Source organism: Scyliorhinus torazame, chromosome 2 (assembly GCF_047496885.1).
Source record: "Scyliorhinus torazame isolate Kashiwa2021f chromosome 2, sScyTor2.1, whole genome shotgun sequence".
Lineage (NCBI taxonomy): Eukaryota > Metazoa > Chordata > Chondrichthyes > Carcharhiniformes > Scyliorhinidae > Scyliorhinus > Scyliorhinus torazame.
Genome location: NC_092708.1, coordinates 374329001 through 374349867, shown reverse-complemented (window position 1 = coordinate 374349867; position 20867 = coordinate 374329001). Strand labels below are relative to the sequence as shown.

General features: G+C 40.5%; 1 protein-coding gene across 3 annotated transcripts in view; it reads left to right on the top strand.

Annotated features, from left to right (window-relative positions):
* ylpm1 (YLP motif containing 1) overlaps positions 1-5501 on the top strand; it is a 155579-nt gene extending 150078 nt beyond the window's left edge. For all 3 annotated transcript variants that reach the window (XM_072493210.1, XM_072493217.1, XM_072493202.1), the window contains exons 20-22: positions 1498-1631; positions 2764-2942; positions 5134-5501. In XM_072493210.1, the coding sequence (XP_072349311.1) occupies positions 1498-1631; positions 2764-2910 (281 nt within the window). In that variant the 3' untranslated portion in view covers positions 2911-2942; positions 5134-5501. The remainder of the gene's footprint in view (positions 1-1497; positions 1632-2763; positions 2943-5133) is intronic.
* Positions 5502-20867: the final 15366 nt, after the last annotated feature.

The window sequence follows — 20867 nt, the reverse complement described above, 5'->3', positions numbered from 1 at the left end:
TTGAGGTTCAGTAATTTAATTTTCATAAAATGCAGTGACCGTGATTGTCTATTGCATATATATAGGATGGCATTGAGAGGTGTATGTTGGTAATTGCACTAAAATGTAATGGCACTGCAAATCGTGTGAGATTTAAAATTCAAGCAATTCATACATTCATCAGGCCGTTTCAACCTTCATAGTTTCAATTTATTTTTGTTTCTAGTATTCTACTGTTTTATAAAGGGTTGTTCTCAAGAGTTCCCAAAGTATTTAGTTAAATTTGACACCTAATCATCCTTTGTAATTTACTGGTAATTTGTTTTTACAAATTGGAAGTAATCAAGCTGAGCTGAAGGTATAAAAATGTTCATCTAATGGAGCAATGGCATTGCATTACCAAAAGCAATTGTTTCTAATTTATTTGAGCCTGAGAAACCATACCACTGGCGTGCAAGTGTTCCTATGTGAAAAAACATGGGATTTATGCACCATCTTGAACATTTATTACGGTATGAATTTAAAATTTAACTTTGTCACATTATTAAAAAGAACAAGATTAGATTTGGTATTTGCAATGCCTCTGGTACAGTTTTTCACAAGCTGATTGTTATGCGAACTATAATTCAGGATTTGCTCACTTAACATTACTTAGTAAAGAGCCTATAGCAAAAGCTGTGCAGTTTTGGTGATTGTCATGTACTTAAAAACTATGAGCCAATGATTGTCACATTGAAGGGCAACATCTCAAAATAAACATTGTTCTCCACAGAAACAGAATTGTGGCAGCATTTCAGATCACATTATTTCCTGGCATTATATCGTGCCTTGTTATTTACCTATTTAAAAAGGCGTACTCTGAAACTCCAGTAACGTTTCTTGATGTCTATCAGATTCCTGACAAATATGGCTTCCACAATTAGTAACTTACACAAACCATATTCAATGTACATTTCTGAGATGCACGTACTGAGGTTCTGTTTCACGTACCAGTCAACTCAAAATAAGACTTCTTCTTCTGACTTGAACCTTGGTGAAAGAATAAAAGCAATAACAGTTGAAGAACAGTAGACTGGTTTCCTGTCCTCCCAGTGCATCTTTCATAAAATTGAGGGAGGGAGGCAATTTTGAATCTGTTGCATTTTAAACTTATTTTTTCAATTATCCTTTCAGTAAAAATTGTTATGTAAAAAGCTGTTTTCTTTGCTTGTTGAGAAAATGTGTATGTGGAATTTGTAACCAAAGAGACTTGTGAGGTTGCACAAAAAAAAAGCACTGAAAGGTTCAGGAAGAGTCTGCCTTATAAATTAATGAACTACGTCAGTGATCTGTTCATTACTACTTTCATGGTCAACCAGCCTGTGCTGTACATTAGATGCAGCAAGAATATTCACCTGTGAGCTCAACTATAACACCGTATACATGTATGTATATATGTATGCATATATATATATATATATTTCCCCCTCATGCGTTCACTCTTAACCTGACTGCAGAGCCTATGTTTTTGTTGTTCAGACAAGCTGGATGGATTGAGAAGCGGCAACAAACGGAAGCGAGGCTGGCATGACAGTGTTGCGCACCAGTTGGAGGATTACCTTCAGCTTCCTGATGACTATAACTCTCGTTCTTCAGAACCTGGAAAGAAAAGGGTAAAGAAAATAATTTACTTTTTAAAAATTGTTCATTTTGTGCTTTTGCTGTGCTTGATTGGTTTAACATGTGAAATACTATTTCCTTTGATAATTATAGTTTAGTAAATGAGACTAATTGAACGATTTATCATGTAGAACAAATGTTGCAAAATTTTGCAAATATTTATCTTGGGTATAAGCATGCTTCAGTACAAAACATGTCTCAAAACAGGTTAATATGTTTTAGGGCATGAAATCCCTTTGGTTTTTCACTCCCTTGCACTCTGCCCAGATCTCATTTGGTCACACTGTCAAGTAGTATGCAGGTAGCCTCTTGGCAGCTACCTGAAATCATGCAAGAACAAGGCAGCAACAACTATCTCTTTTAATCCCTCCAACAGAGCAAGGTGCCTGGTCCCATTTGCAGTAAAGCTGAAATGGAAGCTCAGCAGAATGAAAGTTCAAACTAGTATTTCTCCACTGAATACAATAAGAATCTTTCTAAGTGTCACAAGTAGGCTTACATCAACACTGCAATGAAGTTACTGTGAAAAGCCCCTAATCGCCACATTCCAGCGCCTGTTTGGGTACAGAGGGAGAATTCAGAATGTCCAATTCACCTAACAAACACGTCTTTCGGGACTTGTGGGAAGAAGCCGGAGCGCCCGGAGGAAACCCACGCAGACACTGGGAGAACGTGCAGACTCCGCAGGCAGTGATCCAAACTGGGAATTGAACCCAAGTCCCTGGCGCTGTGAAGCAACAGTGCTAACCACTATACTACCGTGCCACCCAATATCATTGTTTCAGTGTCCCAATGCATAGTGCTGCCACATTGAGTACGAAAATGTGTATTTGCGCTGGTTAATATGTCAAAAAATGAATGGAAGCAAATCAACGATCCTTACTGGCCTTGGTAACAAAAACAGACTTTTTTGCACCTTCAAGAAGTAAGTGATTATTTGGTGCCAAATGGCCATCCACATTTATGAGTAAATAATGCAAAATACAAAAAATTAACTTGTCGAATAAAATTCTGATATATGAATGCTTCTGCGCATAATATCTGATTGCTTCGGAAAACAGTATGCTTCAGTTGGGCAAGCAGGTAAAAAACATATGTATCTGAACTTCCCCCAATCTGCTTTAGGTGAGATGGGCAGACTTGGAAGAGGAGAAGGATGCTGAGCGCAAACGAGCCATAGGATTTGTGGTTGGACAAACAGATTGGGAGAAAATAACAGATGAAAAGGGCGAATTAGCCCAGAAAGCTTTGAACCGCACTAAATATTTCTAAGAAGAATAATTGAACTGTTTTTGTACAATGAGGTAAGAGACAAAACCAAGTTGCACTTTTAAGAATTATGCCTGCATGTTTAGTGAAATATATTTTTCTGCATATGATTTCAACGGGGCCAACTGCGTGCTTCATATATACAGGAAAACAGTTGTAAGTTTCCAGGACAAGTTTATAGTTTTACTCCCATTTTGAAAGGACCAGCCACCTTTTTTGGCGGGGGGTGGGGGGGAATGCTTTTTATCACTGTATCACATTTTGCTTGGTCTTCAAATAGGGACAAACTATTTATTTCAGTATCCTCTATTTATGTTGAAGATGCTGGAGAAGTCTCTTTAATGGATTGACTTTTGCCTATTTTTTTTAAATGGTCGTTTTTATTCAATGCTATGTACCAGTAGCATGTTGTGGAGTTCTGTAGGTCATACAGCATTTTGACAGGAAATGTAGTCACTGGAGTGAAAAAAACATGCTTCAGTTATTGAATGAGCAAATCAGCCAGGGTAGGAGAGGGATGAATATGTCAGAAAGGGCTAGAATAGTTTCTTACTAAAGGGAATATTCTCCAGAAACAAAAGCAGCAGAAGTAGGAATTTGGTAAGTTTAGAAATTTTGGCACCACGGGATTTGACCATGATAGTGTCGAGTTCCACAAAGAAGCTTTCTACTTGACTCCTTATTTTCCTGTTCTTTCCCAATAGTTCTTTATTTTTTTTCCAAGTGTTTAATTCTTTCTTGTGTTATTTACTCAATGTTTATAGCTTTGGCAAGCATTGCTCTGTTTTTGGGTTTGCTCTTTTCCTCTTTATGCTTCCAGTGCTTATTCTGAACAATTGAACAACCAATGGAAATTTACTATTCGAAACACTTCATAAATGTCAATATTTCTTTGAGATCCTTTGCTTAACCCTTATCCTTTAAATAGAACCCCACTTTTCATTACAACTGTATCCTCTCATCTTTGGTACTGTTACTGAATCCATACCTCAAACATTCTCATGACTCAAATTCATTTTATAATGGAATGAATGACTGAACTTCATACTATACGTTCCCAATAATAAGTTGACCAATATCTTTCACAAAATCATCATCACTCCTTTGTGATATGCATAACCTTCTTTGCATGTTGTATATTTTTTCATTTGAAATCCTTTTAAATATACGTATCTGTACTCCGAGATCTCTGTTCACCATCTCCATTGAAAATTTTATCGTTTAAAATGGCTCCAAAGTGCAACATTATTTCTGCTACTCCTTCCCCTTTTTCCACCACCCCCTCAAAAAAAACATTGTTTTCATGTTCCTTTTATGCTTATGCTCGTATAACATGTTTCCTCCCTTCTATGGGCACAATGAAAATCAAAGCTCCAGACTACCACAATAAAACACATTTTTTTAAGTTCTAAAAATTACAATCATTTTGGAATCCAGTCTGGATCAAATGCTCAAATTGTAACAAAGTTCCTGGAAGTCAAGCAATTTCCTAGTTACCTTGCACATGTGCAAGTGAAAGCCCATCATTATTCACCTGAAGTAGGCAAAGCATCTTAAAATCATGCACTGAATAATAACTTTACCTGCCAGGTAGTTTTGTGTACACTTGTAACCAGTTTACTCCCCTGAAGACTTTGGAAAGATTGACAACTCACAGATCCCATGTTTCAGTGAGTCCAGTGTGATTGAGGATTCAGGACAATTCTTAGTTGCACTCAAGGCATAACATTTCTAGTCTTGGTGATCATAGCTGCTGGTATTGCTCGCTCCGTTTTCGTAGCCAAGCCCTGGAGCTGCGCATCATACCCTAGCCTATACATCCTATCTAAAGAAAGTGGCATCTGGGATGATTTATGGATGATGTGATCCTGCTGTCCCAGCGCCATAATCCCAGAAATTTTATATTTGAATTTGTGCAATTTTCTCAGTTAAATTCAAATCACAATTTATTGTCATAGATGCATTACTTCTCCAGTGGTATGCCCTAGATTCTCCAAAGTGCAATATAGTGGTCTCTTGTCACCTTCTGCATTGGGAAAGCTGTGAATAGCCTTGTTAAATGGCAATGGCATGTTAATATATAGGAACTGTGGTTGTGGTGAACATAGAACAGTACAGCACAGTGTGAAGTTGAGCATTTTTTCAGATAATCATTAAAGATAAATTTTATTCAGCTTAGTTTCGAATGTCAGTTGAACTAATTTTAATTTTTCCATTTCTCTCTAGGCTCCACAATAACGGTGGAGTAGGCTGGAAAAACATCTTTCACAGAGGTTGGGCAAACAAGGAATTACACAAGTGGTTTTGAGTTTTTTGTTTTATTTTATTGTTAACTGTACGAGCACTAGACTATAGGTGGTTGACTTCTCTTATTAGCAGCCTGTGGGAATATTTTTTTAAAAGTTAATCGATAGTGTTATCAGAAACTAAGTTGAAACCACATTAATTGTAATCCAGTGTGTCCTGAGCCTGTTATCATGGCTTTGCTTCATCAGCTCATTTTTTTATTATATACTGTATTGCTGTATTGTTCCTTTTTCTGTCATGCCAGCTGTAATTTTAAGGAGCAATAAAGTTAACTTGAAACCATGGAACAGTTCGTGTGTCTGCACGCAGTGGGCGTTCCAACAAATGTGTATTTATTAAGCGTTCAGTATTTCTGTTCTTTTTCTTTGTATTATCATGTCCGCTTTTTGATTTTGGCCATTGAGTTCTCCCACCGGCCAACCATCCCAGTTTATTTTAACACAGTCTCAGTTGAGGAACCTATCAATTCTGTGGGGGATGGGCAAGTTTGCGAAACGTACCAAAAGAGGAATGTACTGTTCCAAACTGCACGACATTTCTGGAGTGCATACACTTCCAACAACTACTGTTCATAATTTGCACGATTGCACCATTTAAATTAACTGCTTTTCTGAGTGCAAAATCATTTGAGACAAATGTAACTTCGTTATATGACAAGATTGTCTCATAAGACATGTTACCGCTTCTGTTTTTTTGTTCTCTTTTGGCCATTAGGAACAATTGTAAATATTCCTTATTTACTGCCTGAATGAGGCTGTGAAATGGGGCAGGAGTGAAAATGAAATGTTGCAATTCAAATACTTGTTAGGAAATTTGCAATATTTTAATTCAAAGTTAAATCCTGAAGTTCCCTGAACTGAATGGGGTTAAATGTTCCTGAAGGGAGACGGTTTTGAAATCTGTTGTGGGAGTGTATCTAGCAAAATTACACTTTTATGGAAAGTTGGGGTGAAGTATAACCCTCCAAGTTATCACTTTCTGTGTGCTGGGTAACATTTGTGTTCTTAGTTTTTCTGTTGCAGGTGAAGTATTTGAGATTGCAAGGTTACAAAAACACTTTTCTTAATGCTAATTGGACAAGGTGCTAATTGGACACACAACACATGTAGGTGGCAAATTATGAATATAAATCTCCCGGTGCAAAAAGATTTAAAATTGGAAATCTAATAGTGAATAATATAAATGCCATTAATTTCATACCCTACAAATTATACTGCACTGACCAATGAGCAATCAAAGTAATCATTTACATTTTTATAATACTCTTGCACTGTTGGGCAAAAGGGACAGGCATGTATGTTAGGCTGTTGTCCCACAATAGTTGGAAAATACTTCAGCTTTTGATTCAACTTGATTAGTGGCCTTCCTTAAACAAACTGGAGTTTCTTTTGAAAAAGAATGTGAAACTTTGTCACAGTCACATGTTGGTAAAAGCCAATAACAAATAAGAACTTTAAAAATTGTAATTTTCAGAGTTCTCGTTTGGAGTTATTAGAAGGTTTCCTTTGAAAATGAACACACTTTGTGTCTCATTTGCACCACTTAATTGAATGATTTATTGCCTCGTTATTGTTTTTGATCTTTATTTTCTGTGGCTTCTTTTTGCCTCGCACCATACCTGACTGAAAGGGAGGGCAGATCTCTGCCAATTCTTTGGTTAATGTACTATTTTAGCCACTCAGAAATGTGTCCAAATTGCCTAAAACAACCCTCTTTCTACTTGGTTACTTTGCTGCTGTGGAATAGTGTGTAATCATTGGTCAGTAATTGATTTTCACAAATCCTCTGAGCTTTCTTCATAAATAACCATCTGAGAAACCATCTGTGCATCGGACCACACATTGGTAAGCATTCTGCACTGGCAACTTTGTTATGCATAGCCAATGTCTTCATGCTCTGCACACCAGCCAGTTGGATTTCAGTAGCTTCTTTCTGTTCTGTGATTTTGAAATACACATCTAGAATATTGAAAATCAAAAAAGGATAGTTAGAAGATAGTGACGCTTCTAGTATCTTTTTATATATTTCATTAATGAGGTATAGAGTTCCAGGAAGAATAGAACTGCACAGAAGCTGGCTTCTAAAATGATGAAGCAAAGTAAAATTTGCTGGTGATGTCCCAGCTTTTTTATTAAATTAGTTAATTAGCTATAATAGCGTTATCTCGTGAGTTGCAATTCATTTATATCATTAACCTCTGAACTAAATTGTGCAACATTATTGTTTTGACATTACCCTGCCTTCACTGTAAGGCACATCAGCCTCCTGTCCTTGGTCCAAGCATATAAAACAAAAGCATAGAATCTATTGTCACAATTTATTTTTGTATGCCACAACTCATAAACAGCAGCAAAAGAGCCATAATTCAAACTGTGTTCAATAATTTGCAATTGTTTTGTACCCAAGATAAAAGTGCAAAAGATTTGTGCAGCCCATGATCTTTTGATATTTTAAATGGCCCCTACTTTGCAGTTTGGTGTAAACTTGTAATAAGTGTATTGTAAGCAATGGTATAGCATGAATTTTGTTTGCCGAAACAACCGAAGTGATAACTGACTGACCCTCCTGTCTAAAGAACACAACAGAAAAATGTTGGTTTCTTTGTAGTGATGATCGTAGCTTGTCACAACAGAACTGGCATTGTAAACTATTCTTTCTTCTACACCAGCTGTCTTATTTGTGGATAACAGTTGCATTTGTACCATAGCTAAATAATTAGGGGCTAGAAGATTTCAAAAATTTTGTAAACTTTTTCTTTACATGCCAAATTTTCAGTATTTCACTAAGAGAAAGGGATAGATTAGAGGCCATGGGTTTTACTGAAGGTAAAGAACTGGATGAAAGTGGCAAATCTGCAGCCGTCCTGGCTATTCTCAACTTCTGTCTTTTTCCATTTTCGCATTAACTCTTGTGGAGATTGCTCAATACGGTTTAGAGTTATTTACTTGACAAAAGTATGAAAGTTTGATTTAAAAAGAAAACCTAGCCACAATTATTGGTCTTTATTAAATATTAATATAACATTTGTTTATTAGAATTTGAATGCAAGCAATTCCATTTTAATAAATAACCAGGTAAACTGTACAAAGTTCAATTGATTTAAGTCAGCATCTTTGCAACAGATGAGCTCAGTACAAGGCAGTAAGGTAGTAAAACCTGTGCTTAGGAGAACACAACCATTTTGTGATGTTGTATTAGTTTCTTTTTTTAAAAAGTCTAAAAAAAAATTGGATGGACTATTTCGTGCCTAATTTCTAAATGTGTGCATCCTCAATGTTTAAATGATTTTAGGATTAAGTGTTGCTCAATGATGTAACAATATATTACTGTATTCTCTTGATGTTCCACTACGTAACGATAGTGTATGCGACTGCTGCTTGCGACCTAATGACTTTGCAGTTAAATGTATTTCCTTCCATGATACTAACCCATAAAGAACAGAAAGATCTCACATTTAGTTTGTGGTGTGAGATCCTACAGGATAGCTAGTGGAGTTACTGAAATATTCTCTCACTCCTATTCATTGCGCCTTCGGGAAGGAGGCAGATATATGAATTTTGAGTGAGAGCAGTAGAGAGCTCAGATGTGAGGCCCTTAACAATTAAGTACCTACCAAAACTCATTGTCAGGATGAATACCTGATGAATTGTTAAATGTTATTTAAGTGATGCTAGCATTTGTGGCGATCTTGATTTTTGTTTTCAAGAAATAAGGGAACAAATGCAAAAGTGGCTCAATAAATTTGAGAAAAATATATAGTGCTTTTTAATCAGCAGAGAACTGCCCAATATTGGTTCTATTGTGTAGCCAATCTCCATGATCTACTCCAAATGTGCTTCTCTGTTGCAAGTGTAAAAGGAAGAAAGCAATTGTGAAGGCTCCAGTTGTTGCTTTGGACTGTTTTCTTACTCCATGCTGCTGCACAACTGTCAGTTTTTGAACATTTAATTCTCATGCCATATTCCACAACGGTGATTGATCTGAAAAGAAAGTGCTTTCTAAAAGCACACAAATTCCAGATAAACTTTGTAGAAACAACAACAAAAACTAAAATTGGAGAATATGTAAACAGGAAACTTTGCCTTGATATTTTAAGGGAGCTGAATCTCAATACAATATAATTTTATCTTTGGGGAGAGAAGCAAGAGCAGCAAAACCTATTTATACTGTTGGGATTTATAGAATGCTATCATTAAATTCCAATATTTTCCCCAACTTTGAAATAAGCATGGGGCTAAAGAAGGGATCAGAAGGTATCTGATTCAGACACAACAGGAGCACACCCAGCCCAATCGACCATACAAAGCCCTTCTCGCTGACAACTGCAAATCTCTGCCAAACTGGGAGGGTTGCCCTATCAACTGGTTAGGAATCATCCTCACATAGTCATGCTCACAGAATCATGCCTTTCAGCCAATCTCCCAGATTCCACCACCATCCCCAGTTATGTTCTATCTTACAGGCAGGACAGATCCACCAGAGATGGTGACACAATATACGGTCAGGAGGTAGTTCTCGGGCATTGACCTCAAACCATATGATGTGCAACATACCTTCAGGTCAAGCTTGCGCTAGTATTCCTCCTGCTGATTATCACCTACTGCCTATCCTCAGCTGATGAATCAATACTCCATATTAAATTACTTGGAAGAAGCGCTAAAGATAACAAGGTCAAAGAATGGACTCTGGAGAACTTTAATGTCCATCATCACCAAGTTTGGATGGAAGCACCATTACTGACCAAGTCCTAAAGGACATAGCTGCCAGACTGGGCTTGTAACAAGTGGTGAGCGAACCACGATGAGGGAAAATATGTTTGACCATTACCTCACCAAGCTGCCAATTGCGTATGCATCTGCATGAACATATTGGCTAGTGACCACCACACAGTTCCTGTGAAGACGAAATTCCAATTTCACACAAGACAGCCGTCATTGTGCTGTATGGCATTGCTACCATGCTAAATAGGATAGATTGCAAACAGATCTGCGAGCTAGGCATCCGTGAGGTGCAGTGGGCACCAAGCTGCAGTGTTGGAAGATTTGTCCAGTTGAAGTAGCCATGCTAGCCAGCGTAACTATTCCAGTCGAGCTAAACCACAGCCAGCCACCGGACAAAGTGGAAATTGCCCAGGTATGTCCTATCCATCCAATTAATCAAATCAACATTATTGGTAAAGTGATGGAAACTGTAATTGACAGTGTTGTTGAGCAGCATTTGCCCTCCAATGCTCAGTTACCACTTAGCGTCAAATCTCATTACAGCTTTGGTCCAAACATGAATAAAAGAACTGAATTCCAAAGGTGAGAGTAGGAGTGAAACCCTTGACATCAAGACAGAATATGATTGTGACTTTCAAGGAGCTGTAGTAAAATTCAAGTCAATTGAAATGAAGGTGTAAACTCTACTAGCTGGAGTCATGCTGAGCGCAAAGGAAGATTTTCTGCAGCAGTGAAATGCCTGTTAGCTCCCCAAAGCCTATCCATATCTTCAAGGCACAAGTCAAGATTGTGATTGAATACTTTCCACTTGCCAACAAGAAGCATGAGACCATCCAGGATAAAGCAGCCCACTTGATTGGTGCCCCATCAACCACCTTATTCACTGCTTCCACCATCGACTCACTGTGACTACAGGAACTCTTCAACAGCACCTCCCAAAGCCACAGACTACTGCATAAAAGGACAAAGGAAGCAGGGACTTGCAAACAACATCACCTCCAGGTTTTCCTCCAAGCCACACACCATTGTGACTTGGGAATGCATTGTATTTCTTCATTATTGCTGTGTCAACAAATTGCCAACAATTAGGGGTGAGTAATAAATGTTGGCCTTGCTAGCAATGTCCATTCCATGAATACTTTTTATTAAATGAACAGTGACGATCTGCTTCAAATATTGCTACGCTATTCAGGGAATGAAGATGTGGTATTGATGGAATAGACAGTTACTCATGAAGTCTGCATCTAATTTATGCTGTATTTCATGTTGTAGTGCTTGATGAGCATTCCTATTCCATGCACTGAAGTTTTCCACCATAATGGGTACAAGTTTTTTTAAAAATGCAAGTAATTTCTGCAGATGGCCAGCCAGTCTTATGCAATGCTTTGATAATGTAATGAGATAAGATATGAATGTTTAAATGTTAGGCTGAACTGTTATGTAACTAAATAAGGTAGCATTGAAACATAGTTGCACACCAGACAGTGTTCATGTGAAAAGTCCATTTATTTCAGCATGTTTTCTATGTGTAAAAGCTTACAAGATGAACTTCCTCTACTTCATTTAATCAGAGAAAAATTTCCCTTCAACACCTGAGTCTGTTCCAAGTGTATAAACACATCACAAATATTCTGAGTACTTTACATTTACATATGTAACTGGATTTACGGGTTTGTTAGGAGCATGGTGGTTTGTGAGTTAACACCAGAAAAATGACCAGGAAGACTGCCTGCTCTAAAAGCCCAATTATTCATGTGCCTCCTTTAGGGAAGGGAGAGGTATCTGCCATCCTTATCTGATTTGGCCTACATGCAACTTGAGCCCTACATAATATTGTTAACTCTTAATGCTCTCGAACAAGTAACACAGATGCTTCAAGGAAGTCCACCACCATACCATCTCAAGGTATGGATATGCAATAAGTTCTATTTTGCCAAGTAACACAGTTTTAAGAAAGTCGACCATCATACCTTCTGAGGGTAACAATGAATATCCAAATAGTTGCATTTTGCCTGTGTCGCTCATGTTCCAAGAGCAAGTGGGAAGTATTGCAGCTTTGAAAAACGAGTTTTACTTGGAAAGAAATAACTTAAATTGACTCAAAAAGAGTTAAGGTAAGTACAGTTGCGAATGCATGTTCGACCCATGTAGCTCAGCCTTTATGAGAGAACTGCGATATTCCTCCAAAGTTTTGTGTTTACATTTTCCAATCGTGAACAATGAATAGTTGAAACCACGTCACCATGACTGTTCAATACATGTCTGTGGGCTCTTTAAGACCAGACACAGTTCCACATGTGTCAGTTGTTGCTGTACCGAGAAATCAAGTGGTGAATTACATATTTTGAAGTTCATCATGGATACAGCAGTTCCTTGTCATTTTTGTTGACTGATTATATACGTTTTGGAGCTCGGGGAAAGTTTGCAATTAAACTTGAAACCCAGCCTGACCAGTTCTGCTGAAAGGTCATTGACCAGAAATGTTTACTGTTTCACACAACAGATGCTGCCTGACCTGCAATTTTCCCAATTTTTTGTTCCTGTTCTAGATGTCCAGCATCCGTAGTATTTAGTTTTTGTACCAGGGGTTGTGATCCCCCTGAAGGGGCAGCACGGTAGCATTGTGGATAGCACAATTGCTTCACAGCTCCAGGGTCCCAGGTTCGATTCCGGCTTGGGTCGCTGTCTGTGCGGAGTCTGCACATCCTCCCCGTGTGTGCGTGGGTTTCCTCCGGGTGCTCCGGTTTCCTCCCACAGTCCAAAGATGTGCAGGTTAGGTGGATTGGCCATGATAAATTGCCCTTAGTGTCCAAAATTGCCCTTAGTGTTGGGTGGGGTTACTGGGTTATGGGGATGGGGTGGAGGTGTGGACCTTGGGTAGGGTGCTCTTTCCAAGAGCTGGTGCAGACTCGATGGGCCGAATGGCCTCCTTCTGCACTGTAAGTTCTATAAGAAGTTGTAACTTGCATTTTTGCCTTCTGTCAAAGGTGTAATGAATTTTAAAATCTTGCTTACCATAATGGTAAGATTTCTCCCCTGTCAAGCTCAATGTACCCTGGCATTTTGCTTAGCTTCATCATTTGTTTTGAAAGGCAACGCCTTGACCGTCAGTTTGTATTAATGTAATTTAAGAAGTTGGGGGCTAAATTTGATGGTACCTCAAAAAGAGCACAGCAATTGAGAAGCCCGATCCAAGGAGCACAATTTTGTAATGGCTGCTTATTTCAGTGATTTTTTACATTCTGCCAGCATTTGATGAATGAAAAATGAATGAAAATCGCTTATTGTCACAAGTAGGCTTCAAATGAAGTTACTGTGAAAAGTCCCTAGTCGCCACATTCCGGCGCCTGTTCGGGTAGGCTGGTACGGGAATTGAACCGTGCTGCTGGCCTGCCTTGGTCTGCTTTAAAAGCCAGCGATTTAGCTCAGTGTGCTAAACCAGCCACTGATTGGCTTGGTTCATCAACAGGAGGCCAATATTGTGAGTGGTTAACACTTTTTAAAACGAGATTGCACTTTAAGGAAAGTGCATTGTGGGTGGAGCTATTGTTGGAAGTGACTCTGACCTGGGTCGCATTTAACAACGGCACACTGCCGGAGAGTGCAGATTCGAAGGATTTCGGATGCTGGGCCATCTAAAAGAAATGGAAAGGAGGAGAGATGTCCTGGATCTACAGGGCCAGGAGCAATGTTCCTTCTAAGCCATGTGGTCGTACAGCAAACTGGATGTCCCTACTCGAGGCGCACACCAACTGGCCCCTATAAATTACTGCATATAGCTGGCCACGAAAAATGTTTTCAAGGAGCCAGGCATTCAAATCACTTGTGTACGCCAAAATAAATCAGGAAATGTTAGCCAGGATCCCCTCCACGCACACGGTGTGAAGGCAATGGGAGATGGAGAACAATGCCAGAAGTCAACCTCCAAGGGCAAGAATGCTGGAAGATTCAGTGATCTTACACAACACAAGGTCAGTGAATGCATCTTCAACTGCCATACTCTACCACTAGCCTCAGGCACTGCTCAAATTGCCATAGTCCAATCATTCACCTAGCAACATTCTCTGTGTCAGGACTCATACCTGGCATGTGTCCCACCGCATCCTCACACACTAACTGCTGCAAACCTCACATGTACATTTTTACAGGTTGCGCATACTGCCAGCTGTTCAACTGTGACAGCCACATCATCCAGACCGATTACACGACATTCACTGACACTTTGCTCTCTTCCAGGAATAGGTGCAGAAGAAGTAGTGGCAAAACAGAGAGAGGTGTGCTTGCATGCCTTAACCTCATTGGAGGAGACGATGTTGCCCATTATTGGAATGGTCATTGCTGAGGCAGTGGCCAGCAGCAGGGCTGAAAAACCTAATCATCCTTATGACTATCCACCATCACACACTTCCGATTTAGCAGGTGAAATGCTTGATGCGTAGGGAGCTTTCATCCAGTGGCTAGCAGCGTGAAGGAGGCCATCAGAAATTTTGTGCACGGATTTGCACAGAACTTGAAACCTAAATTTTCCAGTATGGAACTAGTGGCCAACTCTGCATGTGCACTTGGGACTCACAATCGTGCAGCATCTGATGGCCAATGTACCTTCAACTGCTGCTCAAGCAAGTCACCAAAAACCTGAGTGCGGCTGCACAAGTTAGACTGTTGTCATGGCTTTAGTTTATTGTAGTCAAAGAGGCTTGGAGGATTTTGAAGTACCCAGCAATCTGCTCCAGCAAATTACTAAAATTGCTGAGGCAGTGCAAAAGGCTTGGAACAGTGGCTCCGTGGATCACAAACCAATGTCCTCTCTTAGAATGAAAGCATTCACCTTCCTACCCTACCATTCTGCCCAGGTCCTTGCTGCTATCATCCAGCCAGCCCCGATGTGCTTGAGGTCGTCCTCCAATGGCACCTGCAGTGTCCTCGGCTGAAAGTCAACAACCTTCTACCGGTGATGGTTAATAGGAGCATAAGGACAAGCACAGAAGACAGGCACAAAGGGAGTGCAGAAGAGTGATTATTTGGCTTTTGTATATAATATGGCATGATTTATAAATTTGGTTCACTGAGTGGTAACCTTTGCTTTTTTATTGTGGCCAAGTGGACACACTGATAGTGACAGGAAAGCTAAGGTGTGGAATTGTTGGTGAGTGGGAAATTGCGGTTGTGGTTAATGCTATCATACTCAGATGACATTCTCCATGGGTGGCTCAAGCAGACAACAACGTGAAATGTAGCTGGTGGCAAAGCTGTCCTCTTAGGATGGCTGGTTATGCAGCATCATATTTCTTACTATCCACTCTGCTGCTAATTACAGGCAGAAACTCCATTGGAGTTTAGAAGGATGAGGGGGAATCGAATTGAAACTGACAGGATACTGCGAGGCCTGAGTAGAGTGCAAGTGGAGAGGATGTTTCCACTTGTAGGAAAAACTAGAACCAGAGGACACGCTCTCAGACTTGAGGGACAATCCTTTAAAAGAGAGATGAGGAGGAATTTCTTTAGCCAGAGGGTGGTGAATCTGTGGAACTCTTTGCCGCAGAAGGCTGTGGAGGCCAAACCACTGAGTGCCTTTAAGACAGAGATAGATTCTTGATTAATAAAGGGATCAGGGGAGAAGGCTGGAGAATGGGGATGAGAAAAATATCAGCCATGATTGAATGGCGGAGCAGACTTGATGGGCCGAGTGGCCTAATTCTGCTACTGTGTCTTATGGTCTGCAAGCGTGGTTACTGCACATCAGTGGGGTGCTCGATCACATTTTGTTGCTTTCGTTCTATGTATATTACGCATGTGGTTTGCACATCAAAATCATCAGTCATGTCATCAATGGAAAGCTCTTGCTGCCCTTTGTTGGTTCAAACGCAGCGTAGTGCTTCTGAATTAAAGCATTATAGGTGCTGCCAGAATACCAAACATTGTCCTGCATGATTTTCTGCTTATGGTAACATACCAACTTTCAGTTCTGCTGAAGGGCAAAGTTGACATGTGATAGCTGCAAAGTAGTGTTTGTCTCAGCATTATAGGAAAGACTGTAATTCTCACAAAGCCTTCTGCTTGTCTGGCAATAGAGAATAGAATGCTGTTGGCTCTCAGTTATTAGAGTGACCTCCCTTATGCAACAGTGGATGACAAACATATTATAATTATCTCCAGCTGCAGTGTGGAAAGAGCCAAATGCGTAAAGGTTCATCACCATGGTCACCTTCACAACCACTGGCAATGCAATTCTTGCTCTGCCATAAGTTTGCAGCTGCAACAGATGACAGATTTCAGTGAAGACGCCCTTACATCACACATGTCGTTTCTCACTGAGGTTCAAGTAAAATGTTGCTCCCTTAGCTGGGAGGAATCTATGCTGAGAGCTGTTTCCCCTCTCATCCAGCAGCTTGACCTACACTGGCCTCTGTCCATTCACAAAGTCATGGTATATTACATGGGGAATGTCTACTTGTGCACACATACCTGGAAACAACTCATTTGTGCAGAAGCCTGGAAGTCAGTGCAAACTCCTTCAGCACTACTTAACAACCCTCTGTTGACTTGCAACTTGAAACAACTTTAGAAAGCACCAATCACTTGTGAAATCCAAGCATTTGTAGGATAAATCAACCAGCAATTAATCAATGGTTAATACCTGTAGGTAGAATTAGTTGGGGGTGGGAAGAGTGCATCCTGCTGCTGAACTCCCAAGAGGGCGTTAGTTTGGAACACTGATCTCCAAAATTATATCGCTGACATCAAATCAGCGTTCTGCCGGCATACATACTTCTAGTGTCATGAACCTGCCTGGAGACAGCAGTAGACAGTATTTAAAGGGCCTCACTCAGTATGCGTCTCTCCCGGTTGAAAGTTTAGATAATCAAGTGTGAATAGCTTACTGGAAGGAAACGAATTATAGACAATTCGGCAGATCCTGAAATATGCATGTGTTCATGTATAGTCAAGGAAGCTGGTGGGGGCAGACAGCCGAATACACAGAAGGCATAATCAAAGAACAACAACAAAAGTATAATTGACCAAACCCTGAGAAGGAAGGGAAGCAGTTACATCTAACACAAGGTTTTCCACCTTGCAGGTTGCGACTCAGGGGTGTATGTTGGGCGGGTCGTGGAGCAATTGGTTGTGGCGTTCCTGATTGCGGGAGAAGCGCCCAACGGCTGTGACTGGCTTTTAAATTGAAAATGTTGTTTTTTAAATAGAGAATGTCAGCCACAACTGGCTTTTAAATAGAATTATGCAGTCTTCTTGCCAAAAGCGGCGGCAGAGAGCAGGTCACATGCTCTACCTGTGCACTGACGTGACACGCCTTGTATGTCTGGTTTTGGAGCAAAATCACGGAGGAGAGATTCCTCCATTTTCTAGCTGCGAGCAAGCAAGGCAACAGAACTGTGAAGAACTGGAGGTGGATTGTTTCAAACAGAAAAAACTGAAATCTGGAACAAAGCAGTGTAAAGCCGACTTGAGGTATGGCTTTGTTAATTGTGCCAAAACAAATCAGCATGCAAAGCCCATGTGTGTTATACGCAGGGAAGGACTGGCAAATGAAAGTTTAAAACCCTCAAAATTTCAAAGACATTTGAAGGCATGATGAATTTGAAGACAAACCTCCATTTTATTTCCAAAGGATGCAGCAAGAACTTAAATCATCAGCTGAAGTCCTTAGCAGATATATAACATTGAATGGCAAAACAAGTGTCTTGGGTTATAGACAGGATGGTCAAGTGGGCAGATGGAACTTAACCCTGAAAAATGTGAGGTGATACACTTTGGAAGGAGTCATTTGACAAGGAAGTATTCAATGAACGGCGTGATACTGGGAAGTTCTGAGGAGCAAAGGGACATTGCCGTGTTTGTCTATAGATCTCAATGCAGGAGGACAGGTTAATAAGGAGGTGAAAAAAGCATATGGGACACTTGCCTTTATCAATTGAGGCATGGATTACAAAAGCAGGGAGAACATGTAGTTTGTAGACCTTTGGTGAGGCCACAGGTGGAGTACTGTGCGCAATTCTGGCTGCCGCATTATAGGAAGGGTGTGATTGCACTGGAGGGGGTGCTGAGGAGATTCACCAGGATCATAGAATTTACAGTGCAGAAGGAGGCCATTCGACCCATCGAGTTTGCACCAGCCCTTGGAAAGAGCACCCCACTTGTGACACATCTTTGGATTGTGGGAGGAAACCCACGCAGACACAGGGAGAACCTGCAGACCCCACACAGACAGTGACCCAAGCCAGGAATCGAACCTGGGACCCTAGAGCTGTGAAGCAACAGTGCTAACCACTGTGCTACCATATGCTGCCTGGGATGGAGCATTTAAGTTATGAAGAGAAGTTGGATAGGCTTGGATTATTTTTGTTGGAGCAGAGAAAACTTAGCTAATAATAATAAATCATCTTTATTGTCACAAGTAGGCTTACATTAACACTGCAATGAAGTTACTGTGAAAAGCCCCTAGTCGCCACATTCTGGCACCTGCTCAGGTACACTGAGGGAGAATTCAGATCGTCCAATTAACCTAACAGCACGTCTGTCGGGACTTGTAGGAGGAAACCGGAGGAAACCCACGCAGACACAGGGAGAACGTGCAGACTCCACACAGTGACCCAAGCCAGGAATCGAACCTGGGACCCTGGCGCTATGAAGCAACAGTGCTAACCACTGTGCTACCGTGCCGCCCTAGTTGCCATCTGATCGAGGTGTGCAAAATTATGAGAGGAATGACGGTGGATATGGAGCAGTAGCTCCCTTTAGTTAAATGGCCAGTCAGGAGAGGGCACAAGTTCAAGGTGAGGGGCACAAGATTTTAGGGGGATGTGAGGAAAACATTTTTCCAGAGGGTAATGGTGGTCTGAAATGCACAGCCTTGGAGGGTGGTAGAGTAAAAAGTACCTGGATGAGCACTTGGCACTTCATAACATTCAAGGCTAAATGCTGGCAAATGAGGTGAGGTTAGGTAGGTCAGGTATTTTTCATGTGTCTGTGCAGGCTCGATGGACCAAAGGGCCTCTGCACTATTTCCTGTGAGGGCCAAGCAGGCTCATCAGGTAAGCAAAAATGGTGTTGCAAAGGTCGACTGGGGTGGGTCACGAAGGTCAGCTGATTGGTAAAAGTGGGTCCCTGGAACAAAGTTGGAAAAACACTGATCCAGCAGTCTCAAAGAGGACAGGCCAGTTTCCAGCCACCAAACCTTAAGTCCAAGTTTATGGCAATCAAGCTTCCCCAGTCTTGGAGCCAAGTCAGTGCAGAAAACCTTTGCAACAGCAGTTTTTAAGAAACTTCGCTGGACCAGGAAAAAGACGGTTCCCAGATTTGAGTATCATTCCTGTATTGTGTGGTGACTAAAAGAGAAAATGCTGGAAAAGCTCAGCCGGTCTGGCAGCATTTGTAGGGCGAGAAAAGAGCAAATGTTTCGAGTCCAGGTGACTTTGTCTCTTTTGTTTTTAGATTCCAGCATCCGCAGTAATTTGCTTTTATTAATGGGTGGTAACTATAGCTTATTCAATTTGGGTATTGTTTCAGGGACAGGGGGAAGTCTTAAGAGTTCAGATATCGTAGATATATTTTATAACGGGTACTTTCTACAGAAATTGAGTGTTTATTAATTCATACACCTTGCATGAGAGTAGAGTAGTCTGGCTTGTGTCTTTAATAAATAATCTTTAATGATTATTACTCGACAACTGGGCTATTTATTCTCACTGGGGTTTCACTTGTCTCCTCACACCAAAATATGCGCCATGAACCGGTGTTCCAAGTTTGGATACCCTCATAGATAATATCAGCGTGCTTCATGACACTGGTGATCATTCATTGCATGTGCACAACGCCCTCACCTCTAATACTTAAGGTGCAATTCACCCCAAAAGTGTGCTGTAAAAACCCAAGTGGTTCACCTGTCAGAATCAGGAGAGGAAACATGCCATCCTTACTTTCTCAGGCCCATTTTTGTGTCTTGCCCCACGGGAATAGTTAACTGTCTTTTTAAGTAACCTGGCAATGTATCAACACATACATTCATACAGCTGAAGTGCTTTAAGAATGCAGCCACCACTTTCTATGGCATACTAGGGATGGACAAGAAATGCCAGCCTTGCTATAGACACTTGTAATCTTACAGATTAGTTTTTAGAGAAAAAGAACATTCAAGGTTGTTTTTGTTAAGGGAGGATATTATTGAGATTTGGACAAGGTTATGAGCCTGTTCAGTTCTCATGAAGAACTGGTAAATTCCGAGGAGCAAAGGAACGTTTGCAGAAGAAGTTGGTGAAATCTAAACTGGTTACATCTTCATGTGCCATCTTCTTACAAAAGGCACTGGATACAGGAGTAAAAGGCACAGTAGGAATGTGTATACACAATTGGCTGAGAAATAAGAAACAGCAAGTCTTGGCTAATTATTATTTTCCGGGCTGGGGGAAGAATTGTAGTGTAGTTCCCCGGGGTCTGTATTGTTTTTCCTGATCTATATGAATGATATAGATTTTGGTGTGCAGGGGAAAGTTTCAAAGTTTACAGGTGATACAAAGCTTGAAAACATTGTAAACTAAGAATGACAGACATTGTAAACATAGAAGGACAGTGTGGAAATTCAAAAAGACATAGAAAAGTTGATGGAATAGACAGCTAGGTGGCAGATGAAGTTCAATGCAGAGAAGTGTGAGGTGATGCATTTTGGTAAGAACATGGAGAGAAAATATAAAATAAGGGTTTACAACTCTACAGGGTGTGCAGGAGCAGAAAGACCTGGTATATACGTGCATATAGATCATTAAAGGTGCTAGGGTAGGTGTAGTGAGCACTTAATAAACCATACAGTATCCTAGGCTTTATTAATGGCATAGAGTAAGTGCAGTGAGGTTACACTGAACCTATATAAGACACTAGTTAGATCTCAGCTGGAGTATTGTGTGATGTTCTGAGTGCCGC